General features: G+C 42.0%; 1 protein-coding gene across 6 annotated transcripts in view; it reads right to left on the reverse strand.

Annotated features, from left to right (window-relative positions):
• dhrsx (dehydrogenase/reductase (SDR family) X-linked) overlaps positions 1–21,635 on the reverse strand; it is a 333,567-nt gene that overhangs the window by 14,036 nt on the left and 297,896 nt on the right. For all 6 annotated transcript variants that reach the window (XM_059646809.1, XM_059646807.1, XM_059646806.1 and 3 more), the window contains one exon: positions 9,135–9,342. In XM_059646809.1, coding sequence (XP_059502792.1) covers positions 9,135–9,342 — 208 coding nt within the window. The remainder of the gene's footprint in view (positions 1–9,134; positions 9,343–21,635) is intronic.

The following is a 21,635-nucleotide window of genomic DNA, read 5'->3' on the forward strand; positions in this document are numbered from 1 at the left end:
CAGTGGAAAAAAAAAGACTGCAGAAGCTGAAAATCTGGGATGGGCCTAGGTTGGATGCTCTTTGGAGGTTCAATGGCACATGATGGGCTGAATGGCCACTATCTACACTGTAGAGATTCTATGATTCTTCAGAACTGATTATGGCGAGGAAAAGGTTGGTAAACATTTTCTGCTTGGAGACCCTGCAGCCTTCAGGACTCAATATCGAGTTCAATAATTTTTGGGCCTGACCACCCTCTTCTATGTCAATCACCCAATTCCTACACATCAGACCTTGACATCCCACTGGGCTGTTACCATGACCAACCCATCTTCAGTTACTAATGGTCCCCATCAGCAGCTACTGATTCTCCCAGGCTGACCTTTACCCACTTTTTGTCTGCCCAGTTGCTGTTCTCTTTTACTGGGTTCTATCCCATTTACCACTTACTCCTCCCTTGCCCTCTCACTCAATTTTCAGCATATGTGCCAACATTTTCCTGAAAAAGTGTCAATGGACCCGAAATATTAACTCTGCTTTCTCTCCAAAGATACCATGAGACCTTCTGAGTTTCTCCTGCAATGTCTGTTTTTGTAGCTAGCTAGTATTTGGGGGCACAGTCCCTATACCCTGGTCAGCGTTTGCTATCCACATGATACTTTCTGAATAGAGCAAACTTGTCTTCTTAAGACTCATTGATTGGCCAGGCTTGAGCTACATGGAGAGACTGGATAGGCTGGGACCTTTTTTTACTGGAGCCATGGAGGTTGAGGTTAAACCTTTTCAACGTTTATAAAATCATGACGGTTCTGGATAGGGTAAATGGGAGAGACCTTTTTCCTTAGGGTGGGGGATTTCAAGACTAAAAGGCATTTTTTTTATGGTGAAAGAAGAAAGATTAAAAAAAGGCATGAGGGACAATTTTTTTTACACAGAGGGCAATTTCTGTGTGGAATGAACTTCCAGAGGAAGTGGTGGGTACAGGGACAGTTGCAACGTTTAAAAGACATTTGGGTAAGTTCATGAATAAATGTTTGGAAGGATATGTGCCAAGCACAGGCAGGTGGGACTAGTTTAGTCTGAGATCGTGGCCGGCATGGATTAGTCGAACCGAAGGGTGCGTTCCTGTGCTGTATGTTTCTATGATTCTATGGCCAGTTGACGGAACCTGCCTTACCATCAGGTTTCTTTTTACCAATCTTACATAGGTATGGTTTAGATTTTACAGGTGTGATAAGAGGGGTGTAGAAGGTCTAGGGGAGTTGTATTGATGATTAGGGAGATTGCCGTAGCTGTATAAAGGGAGAATGTCAGATGGTGGAATTTTGAATTCAACAAGGAATTTGGAATTAAGGATCTGATGATCACTGTGACACCACTGACAATTGTCGGAAAAACCCATCTGAATTCAGTAATGCCCTTTAAAGAAGGAAACTACCTTCCTCACCACATGTGACTCAGGCCCACAGCAGTGTGTTGACTCTTAACTGCTCTCTGGGTGATTAGGAATGGGCAATAAATGCTGCCGATCCACATCCCGTGAGTGAATTTAAAAAAAAGCTGGAGGGCTTATCCATTGAGGCTGGAAGAGTAGAACTTAGGAATAAGGAAGGTACAATCACTATGATGGAGTTACACGATTTACCTCCAGTAACCAGCAGGAAATAGAGGAATGGACACGTAAGCAGATCATGGCAAGGTCTAGGTGCAACAGGGTTGTGGTCCTGCATGATTTTAATTTCACTAGTATCAGGTGAGACTCCCATACTGCCAGTGGCTTAGATGGTACAGAATTTGTTAGGTGTATGCAGAAGGGACTCTTGAAACCATGTGTCGATTCAGATATTAGACCTTGTACTGGGGAATGACCCTGGCCAGGTCACTGAAGTTTCAGTGGGGGCGGTGCCTTTTGGGAACAGTTATCATAATTTTAAAACAGTTATGGAAAATAATAAAACTGGCCCTTGGGTGAAAGTGCTAAATTGGGCAAAGGTTAATTACAACAGTATTAGGCAGGAACTGGAAACGTTGAAATGAGGGCAACTGTTTTAAGGTAAATCAACATCTGACATGTTGGGTTTTTAAAAACTAGTTGACCAGAGTTCAGGACCAGCATGTTTCTGTTAGGATGACGGATAAGGACGGCAAGATTTGGGTAACTTGGATGATGATAAATGCTGTAAGTTTAGTTAAAAAGAACAAAGAAGAATACATAACAAACAAAGAACAAAGAAAATTACAGCACAGGAACAGGCCCTTCGGTCCTCCAAGGCTGTGCCGATCCAGATCCTCCATCTAAATCTGTCGCCTATTTGCTAAGGATCTGTATCCCTCTGCTCTCTGCCCATTCATGTGTCTGTCTAGATACATCTTAAATGACGCTATCGTGCCCGCCTCTACCAACTCCGCTGGCAATGCGGCACCCACCACCCTCTGCGTAAAGGACTTTCCACGCATATCTCCCTTAAACTTTTTTCCTCTCACCTTAAAATCATGATCCCTAGTAATTGAGTCCCCCACTCTGGGAAAAGGCTTCTTGCTATCCACCCTGCCTATACCTCTCATGATTTTGAGGACCTCAATCAGATCCCTCCTCAACCTCCATCTTTCTAATGTAAATAATTCTAATCTACTCAACCTCTCTTCATAGCCAGTGCCCTCCATACCCGGCAACATCCTGGTGAACCTCCTTTTCACCATCTCCAAAGCCTCTACATCCTCTTCGTAATGTGGCAACCAGAACTGTACACAGTATTCCAACGCTTAGGAAACAGAAATCAAATCAGACCCTTGAGGAAATGCCCTTGGCAAATAGGGTTAAATAAGAACCCCAAGTCATTTTTACCATATATGAGGAGCAAGAGAGTATCTAGGGAAAAGGCAGGTCCACTCAAGGACAAAGGAGGGAAATTATGTGTGCAGCCAGAGGATGTGGGTGAAATCTACGGGTATTCACCAAGGAGGAAGACATGAATGATGTTAAGTTTAGAGAGGGGTTTGTTGTTATTGTGGGGCATGTCAATATTAAGGAGGAGGAAGTGTTGGATGTCTTGAAAAAACATTAAGGTAAATAAGTCTCCTGGATATGATGGAATCTGCCACAGCATATTGAAGGAGGCAAGGGAGGAAGTTGCAGGGGCCTTGACAGAGAGCTTTGTATCCTCTTTAGCCCCAAGCAAGGTCCAAAAAGATTACAGAATAGTGAATGGTGTTCCTTTGATCAAGCAGGTCAACTGGGAATTGGAATTGGTCCAGGAAATTATTGACCATTGAGCCTTTCATCGTGGTAGGGAAATCATTGAAGAAGATTCTTAAGGACGGGATTTATATACATAGAGTAGAATGGACTTATTAGGGATAGTCAGCATGGCTTTGTGCAGGGGAGGTCTTGCTTCGCAAACTTGATTGAGTTGTTTTAGGAAATGACAAAGATGATTGATGACGGTAAGGCAGTGGATGTTGTGTACATAGACTTTGCTAAAGCATTTGACAATGTCCTTCACGGTAGGCTGGTTCAGATTATCAAATTGTATGGAATCCATAATGAGTTGGAAAATTGGATACAAAATTGGTTTGGCCATAGAAGACAGAAGTTAGTTGTGGAATTTATTACTCTGACTGGAGGTCTGTGACCATTGGAATTCTATAGAGATCGGTGCTAGGACCTCTGTTGTTTGTAAGGTATATAAATGATTTTCATGAAAATATTTGTGGTCTGGTTAATCAGTTTGTAGGTGACATGAACACTGGAGTTGTGGATAGTCAGGAAGGATATCAAAAGATGCAACAGGTAGTGTAGGTAGTAGTACACTTCTGGCAGTACTGACTCGATGGGCCGTAGGGCGGCTTTTGCATTGTACGATTCTATGATGTAGATCAACTGGAAAGTTTGGCACAGAAATGGCAGCTAGAGTTTAATGCCGTCAAGCGTGAGGTGATGGATGTTTTAGCAGGTCAAATGCAAGCGAATTGGCCAGGGCTATAGGAGCACTGATATACAGAGGGATCTTGGAGTCTAAGAGCATAGCTTCTTGAAAGTGGCAACACAGGTAGATAAGCTAGTAAAGAAGGTTTTATCAGTCAGGGCATTGAGTATAAAAGTTGGAAAGTCATGCTTCAATTGTATAAAACTTTGGCCAGGCCACATTTGGAATGATGTGTGCAGTTCTGATTGCCACACTATAGGAAGGAAGTGGAGGCTTTACAGTAGGTGCAGAAGGGGTTTGCCAGGAAGTTGCCTGGACTGGAGTGCTATAAGGAGAGGCTGGACGAACTTGAAATGTTTTCACGAGAGCGTCACAGACTGAAGGGTGACCGGATAGAAGTGCAGTCATTCCTCCATATCTGCGACGGTTCCAATCCTTAGAAACCCCAAGAATGATGAAATCTGCAAGTGCGGAGCTCGTTAAAAATAGGTTAAAAACAGATTCAAATGGTTAAATATTTCATGGATACTCAAACTTTTGCCTGTAGATTTTGCTTTGTGCTATTACTTAATTTTTGGCACGGCTAGGAGAATTCATGATTTTGCGGAAACAGATAACTTATTGAATATAAAGTTAAGAAAGGCATGAATAGGATGGACAGTCAGAGTCTCTTCCCGAGAGTGTAAATGTCAAATACAAGGAGGCATAGGTTTAAAGTGTGAGGGGTATGTTTAAAGGAGATGTGTGATGCGAGTCTTTTACACAGAGAGTAGTAGGTATCGGGAACATGCTACTAGTGAAGGTGGTAGAAGTAGATACAATAGCAAATTTTAAAAGCCATTTAGACAGACAAATGAACAGGCAGAGAACACAGCAGTGAGGATCACGAGCAGGCAGATGGGATTAGTTTAGAATAGTATCATGTTTGGCGCAGACATGGTGGGCCAAATTCATTGTATGTCATGCAAGAAGAGGAGGAAGCTAGGTAAAGGCAGAGGGGTAGCACCCCTAATCAAAGATGGCATTGGTTCAATAGAAGTAGATGGTTTAGGAGGTCAGGTTTGATCAGAATGTTTTTGGGTGGAGTTCAGATATAGCAGAGGAAATAAAGCTACTTTTGGAACTGATCCACAGGCTGCCAAACAGTAATTACAATGTAGGATGAATCCTGCAAGAGAAATTGGATGCTTATGACAAAAGGAAAGCAATAATTGTGAGTGATCTTAATCTGCATATACACCGGAAAAATCAGATTGGTTATAGTAGCCTCAATGAGGAACTCAGACAATGATTTTGAGATGGTTCCCATGCTGATCTGTGTTCTATGTTCTAATTCACCAATCTCTAGCCCTCACATGACTAACAGAACACCAATCCCATCTCTGTCAACTTTTTGGTTTCCAAGCAATCAGCCAATAAGATGTTTTTGCTACAAATTTAACAATAACTTTGACTTCATTAATATACTTTTTATTCCCATCTAAAGCCACCCTTGAGAATTTTCAGCCTTTGAGATTTCTTTTTAACACTGGCTGAGTTACAGCACATTAATCACGTTACAGGCTTGGAAACAAGAAGGCGAGGCCTTAGGGGTTAAAAATCACTTAAACTTCAATTGCTGCAAAGAAACTTCATGCCAATCCCTAAATGCTAGTGGGATCACGGAAGTCCGCATTACAGACTGAGCATGGTCCTGACCACTTCTAGTTTGTTTGCCTCAGTTATCTGTTATGCAAATAGAGGCAATGGGTAAAGGAAAAGGTTGCTTACAGTATAGCACCCGTCACAATTACAAGATTTCCCAAGGAACTTTACAATCCAGTAGTGCTTTCAAAGTCGTGTAACTGTTGCAATGTAAGAAAAATGGTCGCAAACCTGCTCATAGCAAGCCGCAGTTTGATAATGACCAAATAATCTGTTTAAACAATGCTGATTGAGGGATAAGCATTGGCCAGAGCATTATAAGTGAGTCTCCTGTTCCTCTTTGAAACAACATCATGATATATTTTGCCCTTGAGAGAACAGAAGAGGCAGCAATTTAATTTGAAGTACCGTATCTCAGAGCATGCAGCACTCACTTAGTACCACCTTTGAGTGTCAGCCGTTTGAATTATGCATTGACAGATCCAATATGACTCAGGAAAGAATGCCAGCTACTGAACCACAGCTGCCACATAGCATGCTGAGGCTGATACGTAAAGAATGGTCAAATGGACAAGATACCAGAGGAAAAACAGCACAGCAGCAGTCAGATCCCAGCCAAAATTACTGCCTTCAGGAAAGGAAAGGAAAATATCAGAATGAAAAAGGCTAACCATGTGTTCTGCATGGGTTGTATTGCTTCAGGGTGGGTTACTGATGCCCTTAGTCGAACTGAAGCTCTAAGCTGTCATATAATGGTTACAATTCAGAGGACCAGAACTGGTAGCAACAACATTGAAAAAGATCCTGAAGGACATCCATCACTTAGAATTCAGGGCATGATCTCAGAATCTGTCATTCGTTCACCCGTCCTGCTCTTCGCAATTGACAAAGCTCTTTGAATACTCTTTATTGTGTAAGCGATAAGATGTCACAGATCTGTCATTTTATTTACTGCCGACAATAATGAATAGGAAAATGTGGCACACATTAAGAGATAAAAGGTCACATCACGAGGAGAAGCTGGAGTTTAAACACAGCTAATTAATACTGTCTGCTTCAAATGATCACAACAATATCATAATCTAACTCTTTGGTGCCTTTTGCACTAACCTGCAGAGAGTGATATTTAACAGTCTGGTGAATGTGAAACTTTACCATCAAAGCAAGGAAGGAATAAACAAGACTTTTGTGGGCATTGCAATCATACAATTGCAAGCTTTTATAACATTCTGATGTTTAGGTACTGTTTTCAGTTTAGAGTAAAATAGAGGAATGAATAGGGTCATGCAATCCATCTAAGTAAACTTAGATGGTGCTGTTCTTAAGGACAAGACGCGGTGGCAAACAGGTCATTTTAATTGGAAGAAGGTGCAAAGTGTTCACAGTCATAGACAATGGCAAAAGCATCTGGGCTGAAAGGGGACAGAATGTTCATCTCCAAAGTCCCAGGATTGTATTAAGAAAGCCAGGTTTTACAAATCTAATAATTTAAAAAAAATGTGCATGCTCAATGTCCTTTAGAAGGAAGTGGTGAGATGTCTTCATCAACTACTGTAATCCCGGAATTTCACTATCGGGGCAGTCTGCCCATTTCCCTAAATGTTGATGTAAAACATGGATTCTAATTAAAACATAACTAGTGTTAAACTATTTTGCCACTGCTTGTCCTTGACGTGTGTCATTTTAATAGGGATTGTCTTTCTGCAGTGTTTAATTCTTGCTCAGGATGACATATCTATTAAAATGTGAATGATTAATACATTTTTTTGACATAATCACAAATCCCGTAACCTGGAGGTGCAGTTTCAAACTAGAGGAAGGAATTTATGTAGAATGTCACAGCAAAGAAACAGCCCATTTGACTCAACAGGTCCATGACAGTGTTTATACTACACTCAAGCCTCCTCCTACAAATTCACACATCTCAACTTGTCAACAGAATATCTATTACTTTCTCCATTAAGTCTTTATCTAGCGTCATCTTGAAAGCATCCATGTGAGTCATGTAAGTCACTCCTTTTGGTAGTGAGCTCCACATCCTAGCAACTTGTCATTGTAAAGAAATTTCTCCTGAATTTTTTCTGGAATTGATTAGTGATTATCTAATATTTACAATGCATGGCCTAGTCCCCTGTGCAAATAGAAAATTCTTGTCTTTCCTACCAATCAAATTCTTTCCAAATCTTAATGAAGTCTATCAGGTATTCTCCTTTTCTAGAGAAAAGTGTGTGCTTTCTCGATGGGTATGATTTCTCCATTCTGATTGGACAGCATAGAAGGTTATTTATGAGTACAGCGGGACCTTGATGAAATGGGCCAATGGTATGGCAAATGGAATTTAATTTAGATAAATGTGGGGTGTTGCATTTTGTTAAGACAAACCAGGACAAGACTTATACAGGTAATGGTAGGGCTTTGGGAGTGTTGTCAAACAGAGAGTCCTAGGGGTGTGTATTTCCCTGAAAATGGAGTTGTTGGTAGGCAGAGTGGTGAAGAGGAATTTGGTATTCTTGCCTTCATTGGTCAGTGTGTTGAGTATAGGAGTTGGGACTCATGTTGTGCCTGTACAGGACATTTGTTAGGCGACTTTTGCAATACTGTGTTCAATTCTGGTCTCCCTGCTAAAGGAAAGATGTTGTGAAACTTGAAAAGGTTCAGAAAAGATTTACAAGGATGTTGCCAGTGTTGGAGGGTTTGAACAATAGGGAGAGGCCGAATAGGCTGGGTTTTTTCCCCTGGACCATCAGAGGCTGAGGGTTGACTTTATAGAGGTTAATCAGATCATGAGGGGCATGGATAGGGTGAACAGTCTAGGTCTTTTTCCCAGGGTAGAGGAGTCCAAAACTGGAGGGCATAGATTTAAGGTGAGAGGGGAAAGATTTAAAAGAGACCTAAGGGGTAACTTTTTCTCACAGAGGGTGGTGCGTGTCTGGAATGAGCTGCCAGAGGAAGTGGTAGAGACGAATACAATTACAACATTTAAAAGGCATCTGGATGGTTACATGAAGAGGAGGGGTTTAGAGAAATATGGGCCAAATGCTAGCAAATAAGCCTGGATTAATCTAAATCATTCAGGTTGGCATTGAGGAGTTTGACCATAGGATCTGTTTCTGTGCTGTACATCTCTGTGACTCTAAGTAAGAGCATGCTTCATCTCACTCTATTTTCTCACCCCTACAATTTCAGTCCTCTCTGAAAGCACACCTGAATGTGATTTTATATGGTCAATCGCAGTTGTATCCCCAGGTAACTCTCTATGAAATCCATCAGCTGTAGGATGAAAATATTCTGCCTGGTTTTTCGATTTATTTCAAACAGTTTCATTTTTGACCTGTCTGTTGGTTGTTGAAACTTCCCCATCAACAGCAATATAGCCTGGTTAATAAAATGTGAGGCTGGATGAACACAGCAGGCCCAGCAGCATCTCAGGGGCACAAAAGCTGACGTTTCGGGCCTAGACCCTTCATCAGAGAGGGGGGTGGGGTGAGGGTTCTGGAATAAAAACCCATTTGGACTGGCTTGTCGTAAAAAGTGACTGAGAACTGAATTCCTAAAGTACAATTTTTAATGAAAACATTCGATACCTTGAAGAACAGCCAGGATGTTAACGACTTGCACAGTTTGAAGAGCCAGCAGGTGTGCTTGTAGAGATCAGTGTTGACAACTCCTGGGTCCACTACGTTTGACGTCACATAGCTCCCCTCAGCTGTCAAGCGCTGCTGCAGTTCGTATGAGAAGAGGACAAGGGCAAGCTTGCTCTGGGCATATGCTCCATGGGGAGAATAATGGTGTCTGTATATTGAAAAATGAAAAATTCTTAAAGGTTGATGCTTCGGCATTGATTAGTTAATACAATACATTTCATGAATAAAAGTCAAACACATTACTTTCCTGCTACAATCGTAGCAACGCACATTATTTTTGCATTATTTTATTTTATGCAATCCTCCTCTGCACTCTCTTGAGTTGCATGGTCCCACTGGTATACTGAAACATGACACAGCAATTATATAAAAACCGAAAGAACAGTGGACGCGGTAAATCAGAAATAAAACAGAAATTTCTGGAAAAGCTAAGCAGGTCTGGCAGCATCTGTGAGGAGAAATCAGAGTCAACTGAGGAAGGGTCACCGGACCCAAAACGTTAACTCTGATTTCTCTTCACAGATGCTGCCAGGCCTCCTGAGCTTTTCCAACAATTTCTGCTTTTGTTTCGAACATTAATTGTATACAAATCCGCACTGCAATTGCTAGCAAAGTAATCCACCATGGAGAATGTCATAACCAACTCCAACCTGGTTCTCATTCAGCAATGTACTCCCAACATCACCACTGCACCCCTCCAACCCCAAGATTTATCAAGAAGAGTCACTACTGATTCTTTCTCTCTTATGCAAATAGAGTTGGATTGAAGCTGAAGCTAGCTGCAAGGCTGTAAATGCTTCAGATCATGAGGCTTAATGAGCATTATCTTAAAGTATTGTCACTTTTATTCTCTGTGCTTTTACATGATGCTGGCAAGGCAGGATTTGTTGCAGTTTCCTAATTGTGCTTAGTTGCGCCGATTGCTTGCTAGAGCCACTTCAGAGGGCAATTCAGAGTCAACCACATGTCTATGGATCTGGAGTCACCTGAAGATGTGACTGGATAAGAATGACAGATTTCCTTCATGGGAGGATAGGTTGTTCAAAAATCAACAAAGGTTTCATGGTCATCGTGATTGAGACTACCTTTCAATTCCATGTTTATTAATTGAAATTAAATTCCACCTGCTGCTGTGGTGGGATGTGAATCCACATTCTGACAAAATTAGGCCTCCAGCAGAATACCAATATGCCTCTAAGTCAGATACATGGGCTTTTGGGACATATCTTAAAAGATAGCTAGGGCTTTCATGATGCACTGCTTTACATAAACAGCAGTGGAAATTTGGAACATCCTTCTACAAAAGACAATTGAGCTTGGGTAGGTGAACAGAAAATTTTAAAATTGCAATTGTTAGATTTTTGCCCGACAAGTGCAGTAAGAGTTAGAAACTCCAGTGGGGAGGGATGGTAGAAGGGAGTTAAGACACAGATCATCAGTGAACTAACTAAAACGTGGAACAAGTTCTGGATGCTGAATGAATTACTGCTCCAATGTTCCTCAACTAATAAAGTAAAAACATAAATTATCAATACTACATTCGTGCCTTGCAATTAAATGTCTGAAAACTCTGCAGTTGGAAATCTTATTTTTAATGGGTACTGAGCCAGCTGACTGCAGTCTTTGTGATAAATCTTTATGCTGTGAATTAGTTTAACTGTCTCGGCCATCCTAAATTAAATCCTTAGACAATAAAGTCATAGCAAGTAAACTGATTTACATTTAAAATAGTCCAGCCTCCTTTGCATTGTGTGGTATGCACAATCTAAAGATTTCACACTACACAGATCTCCCCTCCCCGCAGTGCATCCCAAAACCAGTCCAGCTCATCCCCGCCTCCTTGACCTGTTCTTCATCTCGCCTATCCCCTCCTCCCACCTCAAGCCGCACCCCCATTTCTTACCTACTAACCTCATCCCGCCCCCTTGGCTTGTCCATCCTCCCCGGACTGACCTATCCCCTCCCCACCTCCCCACCTATACTCTCCTCTCCACTTATCTTCTCCTCTATCCATCTTCGATCCGCCTCCCCCTTCTCTCCCTATTTATTTCAGAACCCTCTCCCCATCCCCCTTTTCTGATGAAGGGTCTAGGCCCGAAACATCAGCTTTTGTGCTCCTAAGATGCTGCTTGGCCTGCTGTGTTCATCCAGCTCCACACTTTGTTATCTCAGATTATCCACCATCTGCAGTTCCCAATATCTCTGAACACAATTCAAACAACGTGGCTTTATATATCCTACTTCGCATGCTGTAGCCATGATGTGGAGGTTGGGCTGGGCTGGACAAAGTCAGAAGAAAGGTTTATTTGAAATCACAAACTTTTGTAGAGCTGCTCCTTTGTCAGGTGACATCATTTCACTCTGAAAGCTTGTGATTTTAAACACACCTGTTGGACCATAACCTGGCGTTGTGTGACTACTGACATTGTCCTCATGCTGTCGCGATTACTTGAACCTCCTCTCTTTAATCATCCATGCCCTAAAATAAAGCCAGTAAGTTCTAGACAAGCTCAGCGAGTCTGCCACCACCTCTGGGGAGGAAAAGAGTTAATGGGCTGTATTTTCGAGTCAGAGGTGGTGGGCCTGGAAGTATAAAGGCAAATTTATTAGACAGGGTGGCAGCTTTTCAGAACTTGCTTGTGCCCAATTGATGGATTGGACACAGAGTTTAGGAGTGCCTGCTGAAAGCCAACACCACCTTGCATCCGATCTAAGTCAGACCACACCTACACGCCCATCCGCTAACACCCCAGAACACTGCCACAAAATGCTTTCATGCAGACTTGTGTTCACTATTGTCCTTCTGGCGCTGTCATGGGAGAGAGATGCCAGCTTCTGATAGGCTGGCAGCTTTCACTGGCTGAAACCCCATCTCACTAGGAGTTGATTTCAGAGAAAGGCCCACCATTAGCCCCTAAACTGCCTGACTGGGAGAAGGTACAGGAGTCCTTCTGATCAGTCAGCTTGCGGGTCTCGGCAACTTTGAGTTAGTGAACGAAATGTCCAGAAATGGCTCGGTGTTTAGCACTGCTGCCCCATAGCGCCGGGGACCCGGGTTCGAGCCCAGCCTCGGGTGACTGTCTGTGTGGAGTTGGCACATTCTCCCCGCGTCTGCATGGTTTTCTTCTGGGTGCTCCAGTTTCTTGCCACAATCCAAAGATGTGTAGGCTAGGTGGATTGGTCATGCTAAATTGCCCGTGGTGTTCAGGGAGGTTTAGATTAGGTGGATTATAGGGGGATGGGTCAGGGCGGGATGCTCCTATGGTCAGTATGGATTTGTTGGGCCGCAGGGCCTGTTTCCACACTGTAGGGGTTCTATCCTATTCCATGAAGAAGATTCAACCCAATATTTCAGGGCAAAGACTTTTTCTTTTGTCAGCACTGGAAATGTTTTGAAATTTAACAGTTTTTAAGCAGTTGTAAAGTCAGGGGAAAGTGGAAGTTGAGGGGGGTGGTACAGGAGGTGGTGTCTGAAAAGCAAAAGGGGAGTTCTGTGCTTAGGTAGAAGGTGCTATTGATCAAATGGCAAAAGGAATGATAATAATGCTAAGGCTCAAAGGCAGTGGTACATATAAAAGGATGTACTTCAAAGAAGTGTAAATGACAACAGCAGAACATTACCAGCACTCACTGTCTGCAAAAACAAGGGTCACTGGTTACAATCTGAAACCGCTGAGTTCAACATCGAAGCAGGGCAGTTGTAAATTGCTTAATCAAAAAGAAAATGAGATGCTCTTTCTTGAGCTTGTATTGAGCAATTTTAGCATTGGCTAGTAGGGCAAAGTTGCCAGGGGATTGGATTAAAGAATTAAAGAGTTATTTGGCTGAAGGGTCAAGGTCATGTCTGTGGCCCGTGCAGATTTTATTTTCCATAGTATGTCAGTACCACTGGCAAGGTGAGCATTTATTGCTGATATAGCAAGGTGTAGAGCTGGAAGAACACAGGAGGCCAAGCAGCATCATAGGAGTGGGAAGGCTGACGTTTCGGGCCTAGACCCTTCTTCCGAAATTCTAGGCCCGAAACGTCAGCCTTCCTGCTCCTATGATGCTGCTTGGCCTGCTGTGTTCATCCAGCTCCACACCTTGTTATCTCAGATTCTCCAGCATCTGCAGTTCCTACGATCCCTGGAGCATTTATTGCTCATCCTCATTTGCTGCCAAAGATTTTATGACACAGCAACCACTCAGCACTTTTTTCTTCAAAGTAGAGGACACATACCATCGCTATTTGGTACATAATCTGAATATTGCAGAAAAAGAGAGATGGGTGGCCAAAGCTTTTCATCTTGCACTCATCAGGACAAGCACAAGAATGCCAATTTATAATTAAGTGCAACAATGTATATTATAGGAAAACGCTGACTTGCCAACAATTCTTGCACTTGTCCTGATGAGTGCAGGATGAAAAACTTTGGCCACAGATCTATTGCCCAGAAAAACGAGACAAGTTAAATCTCTAACTTTTGCCAGTTCTGATAAAAGATCATCATTGGCCTGAACCAATTACTTGGCTTCTCTCTGCTGTCTGACTGGCAAAGTATTTCCGGCAGTTTCTGGATTAACTTCAGAATTTCTGGTTTCTTGCTGCGTATCAGTCACACACACACACTGCCACATCCAGTGTCCACACACCATTATATGCAGCATTCAGCACTATGTTAGATATTAGATAGTTTCACAACACCAAACATGAGAGAACATTCACAGATTAATTAGCTTTGTTAGTGGAACAATTTACCAGTGTTGTTTGATGAGTTAGCTCTTATACTTGTAATTAGTGACAAAATAATTAACAATGAATGGAACTGATATGTTGGATTTTGCTACAAGAATCTAATCCAAGGATTTGGATGGGCCTCTGAGAAGAATTTAGAAGCAGTAATTTAGTCAGCAGGGTTTAGACATCCTAAATGGTGATTGATTGAACCTGGAAGGTATTATAGATTGATATTCCAAATTGGTTGCTAATTTATTGTTTTGTACTGGGTAAGATCCACCAATGCTACAGCTTGACATTTCCTCTGTCTCCTTGCTAAATATTCACCATTAACAATATTACCAGGATATGGGTAGGGTATTATGTTGGGCTCCTCCTGCACCCGAACAGACAACTTTGAAGTTTATTTCTCAGCAGTTTACTGCATCAGCAGACATGGTAAATTACCATAATTATGATGCCACTGATAGAAGTTGGGTGTTGTTTCGGACACTTTCCAAATATTACAACTTTTGGAAGATTTTAGTAATATAGCCTCAGGCCCAGGCACATAGATCAATGTAAATATGAACAAAAAGGGTAAGGGAATCTACTCACAGCATGAGGTATTCCCCAACCTGGAGCAACTTCACAAATTTAAATAATATTCAACAATTCCCAATACGTCAACGTCATATTCCTTATTAGCACCGACAGGACCTAGGTCTACCTTGCCACATGTCTTTTAAATTCATCCATACAATCTGGATATCACTATTGCCTACAGGACAGTTAAGAGTCAACCATGTTGCTGTGGGTCTGGAGTCATACGTTAGCCAGATGAGGTAAAAATGGGAGGTTCCCTTCCCTAAAGGTCATTAGTAAACCAGGTGGACTTTTATAACAATTGACAATTTTTCCACGGTCATTATTAGGCTCTTGATTCCAGAATTTGTTGAATTTAAACTCCACCATCCACCAATGATTCAAACCTGGGTCCCCAGAACATTAAAGATAAGAAACTGTGGAGCTGGATGAACACAGCAGGCCAAGCAGCATCTTGGGAACACAAAAGCTGACGTTTTGGGCCTGGACACTTCTTCAGAAATTCTAGGCCTGAAACGTCAACTTGTTATCTCGGATTCTCCAGCATCTGTAGTTCCCATTATCTCTCCCCAGAGCAATACCTGGGTCTCTGGATTAATAGTCTGTCAAAAAAATGACTAGGTCACTGCCTTCCCCAGGCAGTTTTTCTCAATCTTTCTCATACTCAGATTTGTCAGGCTATGATCTGAATTCGCATAGTGAATCAGTATAAATTTTGTACAATTAAATATCCTTCTCCAGGTTGTTGTTTCACTTTTGCAATCTGTGTGTCCTGTTCGGCCCCAAACTGAAATTTTATTCCTACATCTGTACAGACAGGACGCAGTGGTTTAGCAATAATACTACTGGACTAGTAATTCAGATCCTCAGGCTAATGCTCTAGGAACATGGTTTGAATCCTAGTACAGGAAATGGTGGAACTTGAATCCAGCAAAAAGAAATCTGGAATTAAAACTAGCCTAATAGTGACTGGGTAACAACTGCTGATTGTTGAAAAACCCATCTGATTTACAAATGTTCTTTAGACAGGAAAATCTGCCATTATTTTCTGGTCTACACATGACTCCAAATCTATAGCAATTAGCAACCCTCTCGATGATTCGCGATTGGCAGAAAGAAATGATCCAGCCTGCAATGCCCAGAAAAATAAAAAAGCATTTTAAAAAGATGCAATTAGTGGAAGGACTTCCTCCTGTCCTCTCCATCACTCAGAGTTTCAAGGTAATATAGTCTGGAAAGCAAGCTTTCACCCAGGTTTTTGATGCTACGTCTTCCTTGTCAGTCTGTCAACTTGTACCGACTGTAAACCTGAATTAATCCAAACTCCTGCTGTCACTTTCACCTGTGACCTCTACTGACTCCCAGTCCTATATAAAATTTATTTTAAAATTTCTTCCGTGAACTCAATTTTCTTTGCTAAAGGCGCTACACAAACACCAGTTGTTGTTATTGTCTCTCTGTGGGATTGTCCTAGTTTTCCTACTTAACAGGAATCAATGCAAATCAAAGGAGTTTATTGTGTGCAAAAGATTTTGAGATATCCACAAAAAGTAGGACAAATCCATCCTGGCTAATTACTACATTTTCATTATGTTCTTGATCATCAGCAAAGTGATGGAAGGGATTGTCGACTGTGCAGTCAAGTGGCACATATTTAACAACTACTTGCTCACTGATGCTCAGTTTTGGTTTTTCCAAGGCCACTCAGTTCCCAGCCTCATCACAGCCTTGGTAAAAACATGGACAAAAGAGATAAATTCCAAAGATGACTGGTCCCGACATTAAGGTAGCATTTGACTGAATGTGGTTTCAATGAGCAAAGTAAAATTCAGGCCAGTTGGAATTGGGAGCAATGTCCCCACTGGCTAGAGTCAAGCTAAACACAAAAGAAGTTGATACAGTGTGAGCTGGAGGAACACAGCAGGTCAGGCAGCATCAAACGAACAGCAGAGTCGATTTGCAGGTCTGGACCCTTCATCAGGACCTGATGAAGTGTCCAGACCCGAAATGTCAACTCTCCTGTTCCTCTGAAGTTGCCTGGCCTGCTGTGTTCCTCCAGCTCCACACTGTGTCGACTCTGACTCCAGCATCTGCAGTTCTTACTATCTCTAAACACAAAAGAAGATAGTCTGAGGCCAACCATCTCAGCCACTGCATATCATTGCAGGAATTCTTCAAAGTAGTTCCTAAACATTCTGCTGCTTCATTACAAACCTTGCCTGTCTCTTGAGGCATGAAAAAAGGGTGCTCATGAATGATTGCACAGTGTTCAGCATTATTCCCAGTCTCTCACATTGGCAAGAAATGGTGCTGCCAAATAATTGGTGAACAACGACAATTTCTAACAGGGTGGAAGCTAACCCTTTGACTGTCCACCATGTCTGCACCAAAAATCAGGGTTGTGGTGCAATACCTGCATTTGCTTGGATGAGCAAAGCTCTGACAACACTCAAGAATTTTGATAAAATCCAGGAAATGCATCTTGTCCGATCAGCATTTCATTCACTAACTTAGAACATCAGTCCTCCACTACAGGGGTAAGGTGGCAGCACTATGTAATGTATACAACTTGCACTGCCACAGTTTATCAGGAGTCCATCCACAGCATTTTCTAAACCTTAACTAGCATCATTTGGAAGAACAAACACAAAAGAAACATGGGTTCACCACCCTTTGCAATTTGCCTCCAAGTCACACAGCAAATTGACTTACAAATATAGTGCTAGATAACAAAGTGTAGAGCTCGATGAACATAGCAGGCCAAGCAGCATCTTAGGAGCACAAAAGCTGACGTTTCGGGCCTAGACCCTTCATCAGAAAGAGGGGATGGGGAGAGGGTTGTGAATTAAATAGGGAGGGAGGGGGAGGCAGACTGTAGATGGATAGAGGAGAAGATAGGTGAGAGAAGAGTATAGGTGGGGTGGTAGGGAGGGGATAGGTCAGTCTGGGACGGACGGACGGACAGGTCAAGGGGGCGGGATAAGGTTAGTAGGGAGGAAATGGAGGTGTGGCTTGAGGTGGGAGGAGGGGACAGGTGAGAGGAAGAACAGGTTAGGGAGGCGGGGACGAGCTGGGCTGGTTTTGGGATGCAGTAGGGGGAGAGGAGATTTTGAAGCCTGTGAAATCCACATTGATACCATTGGGCTGCAGGGTTCCCAAGCAGAATATGAGTTGCTGTTCCTGCAACCGTTGGGTGGCATCACTATGGCACTGCAGGAGGCCCAGGATAGACATGTCGTCTAATGGGAGGGGGAAGTTAAAATGGTTCGTGACTGGGAAGTGCAGTTTTTTATTGTGAACCGAGTGTAGGTGTTCTGCAAAGCAGTCCCCAAGCCTCCGCTTGGTTTCCCCAATGTAGAGGAAACCACACGGGTACAGTGGATGCAGTTGCTTCACAGTCAAATCCTGGAAATACCAACACTGTTAATGTACCTAAGCCACACAAATGCAGTAGTTCGAGGAGGCAGCTCACCATCACTTTTTCAGGGGCAATTAAGGAACTGCCAGCAAACGCTGGAGATACTCACTTCCCACAAACACATTTTTTAAACAAATTCACTATGAGTTGGGGCTGAACACCGCATTGTTTTTAATGAAGTGAACCCCTTCCCTCAAATTCTCCATTGTTTGGGAATTAAATTTTGTACTGAAATTTCAGTTGGGTGATTATGTAATGTACGGAACTGGCTCACTAAAGATACCGTCAAAGAAGCACTTGAATGCAAATTAGACAGATTCCTCTCAATAAATAAGATTTGGGAGTACAGTAAGTGATCTAAGGGCATGAAAGCGTTAGGCGTAGCAGGTCACTGCAGAGAAAGGACTGGTTCTGATGCTGATAAATTGGTAGAGATTATGGTGGATAGTCAGCATTTCCACTAGCATTGTGCTAATGGATGATGAAAGGGGCAGTACTAGTTCCATCAGGCAAATCCCTCAATTGGCATTATTGTGTAAACACACTTGGAAAGATTTAGCAGTACCTGAGCCCTGCACAACATCTCTACCCCTCATCTCTCAGCAGGAAGCCACAAGGATATGCTACGTGCATCGTTTCACCAAAGACTTTTCCCAGTAAGCTTACTTAGATGGCATCACTAGTCGGTGATCCAGCTGCTTTGATGCTTAAATGACTAAAGTTAAATCGCTCCCGAATTTTTAAACCATTGAGCAGATTGTCCATAAGCTGGCATGTTTTATGATTGTATTGGTATGCATTATAGCATTTATCAAAGTGAAATCACTTCCTGTACTTAAATACTGTTGTACTCTGTGAAAACATACTCTGAACTTGACTCTTCAGATCACGTTTTAGGTTTGTGACATTAAAGGAACAGAACCAAACATCAACATGAGTTGTGATAATTTTGCAAGAGAAAGCAGTTGAGCTATGAGAATTCCATTATGGAGTACATCCAAATCAGAACTGGGAATAAAGAAACTAGGAAATTGGGTTATTTGTTATAAATTTTTCAGATACACTCAGAAGTAAAATTTATCCCAGTCTGAAAAGAAAAGGAAGAACTCATAAGTGTCAAGGATAGAAGATTGGCTGGCTGGCTGGCAGAAAACAGATGGTACGCATAATTGTGTCTTTGTCTGATGAGCAGAATGTAAAAGTAGAGTCCTACAGAAGTCTGTTGGAGCCTCTACCTTTTTACAACTTACATCAATGACTTAGATTTGGGGAACAAAGGTATTTGACAGTAAGATAGGTGGATAGCATATTGTGAAATCATCAGGAAGTTAAAGACAGATATGGACTAGTAAATTGAGTGGGCAAGAATCTGACAGATAGAGTGTAATATGGGAAAATGTGTAGTTGTTTACTTTGGCAGAAAAAAAATAACCAGCAGAGTGTGGAGAGTGATGGCAGAATTGCAAGGTTTAGAGAACACTGTACTTACTGTACGACTGTGGCAAAGTCATTGGATAAGCAACTGAAGATGGTTGGGCCAAGGACACATCTCTGAGGAACTTCTGCAGTGATGTCCTGAGGCTGACTGACCTCCAACAATGACCAATATCTTCCTTTGTGCAAGGTATAATTCCATCAGTGGAGATTTTTCCCCTGATTCTCATTGATCTAATTTTGCTAGGAGTCCTTGATGCCATCCTCAGCCAAATGCTTTCAATGTCTAATGCAGGACACTACTGGGAGGTTTGCAAGTGGCAGACTGTATGAGTACAGTCAGTACTTTGCTTGTTGCGAACAAAGACCTGAGTGGCAACTTTTCATGCAGAGAGCAGTGCGTGTAAGGAATAAGCTGCCTGAGGAAGTAGTGGCAGCAGTACAATTACAACATTTACAAGGCATCTGAATGGGTAAGTGAATAGGGAAGCTTTAGAAGAATATGGGTCAAACGCAGGCAAATTGGACTAGATCTGTTTCCGTGCTATATGACTCCATGACTCGATGACATACCTCGAGTCATGCTGGCACCGATAGCAATCTGCTTTGTCTGACTGGTGCTCATCCTGCTTCTGCTTGATAAATGGGAAGAATAAAACAAAAAAAGATTGTCATTCAGCTCCCCACCTCTGTTTATATTAAACGGTTAAAAACAACATTCCACGAAGATAGTTGGAGGCAAATAATTTCAAATAACAAACAAACCATAAAATGAGGCTTTGGTCCCCAAAGACAACCGAGATGAATTTTCCTGGGCAGCAGTTAACAATATTCAGCCTGAATGCCTTCCTTGAAAGAAAGGAATTTTCAAGTTCCTAATGCAAAAGGAACGACTGGAAATGTACAGAGAAACAGAGGGACCTGTATAGCCATAGATTTCTCAAGATAGCAGGGCAGGTCGTTAAGATGGTCAAGAAGGCATATGTGATCCTTTGCTTTATTGAACAAAAACAAAGTTGCCGGAAATGCTCAGCAGATCTGGCAGCATCTGCGAAGGGAAAAAACAGTGTTAACGTTTTGGGTCTGGTGACCCTTCTTCAGAGAGAAGGGCTTCATGGACCCAGGCTTAGACTATAAGAACCGGGGTGGCATTACACCACAATTATATAAGACACCAGTTAGACTATGTCTACAGTATTACATACAGTTTTAGTCACAGAAAAGATGTGATCAGACGAGAATGTGTAGGAAAAAGATTTGAAGACTGTCGCTTGGAATGGAGAATTTTAGCAACGGGAAAGATCGGAAAGGCTGGATTTGTTTTTGTTTGAACGTAGGAACCTGATGGGGGAATTTATTTAAGTTATTCAAAATTAACAGGGCCTTAAAATGGTATGAATTAGGAGGAACCATGCTCCTTAACAAGCAAGCTAATAATAAATAAACATAGCTCCAGAGTAACACACATACAGTGAAAGGGAAATTGAGAACAGATTTCATTATCCAGACTGTAGTAAGGATCTGAAATTCATTACTAAATAGAGTCTTGCAGGTAAGAATCACCATTACATTAAAAAAAACACTTCAAAATACATTTGTGATTCCAACCGAGCCAGGGACCAAGAGTTGAAAAGTAAAAAGAGACCCAATCATCCTTTAATAACTGGTGAGGAAGTGATGGTTTGAACGGCTCCTCTATGTCCTAATTTTTTCTAGGTCTCTATTAGCAACAAAATATTATAATGTTTCTCATCAGCCGCAGTTCCTTGCTTGAAATGTTACAATTTACTGAATAATACATTAAAAGGCTTCAGAAAATTATCAACACAAAGACAGAATTGTGAATACTGAGAATAAATATTTCATGCTTCTGAAGTAAAATGGGCCAACAACCGCACAAGAAACAGACAAGTGAGAGTTAGAAAAATATTTGGCACACAAAACAGAACCCAAAGTTCTCCAAGGGCACTGTAATGATAATGGCGTCAAAAATGGTCACAGATGAAGGCCTAAGAGTGAAGCCATCGGAGGTAATGCTTGTTAGTTGGGTTTGCAAGAGACATGAAAAAAACTGTGTCTTTGAAGCATCAAAAGGAACAAAATTTCCTTTTCTACATGAAAGGCTTCACTGGAAATCAAAATATGGCAATTAAGCATGTGCAATGTAAGAGGGGTAGGTGCTGTGAGCACAGAGGGCATTCTGAACAAAATTCACAACTGCAAAGTGAATCATTAGTAAAGAGGAACAAACAGAGTGGGAGAGAGAACAGAGCCCTAGGGTTCAGCT

Source organism: Stegostoma tigrinum, chromosome 6, assembly GCF_030684315.1.
Source record: "Stegostoma tigrinum isolate sSteTig4 chromosome 6, sSteTig4.hap1, whole genome shotgun sequence".
NCBI lineage: Eukaryota > Metazoa > Chordata > Chondrichthyes > Orectolobiformes > Stegostomatidae > Stegostoma > Stegostoma tigrinum.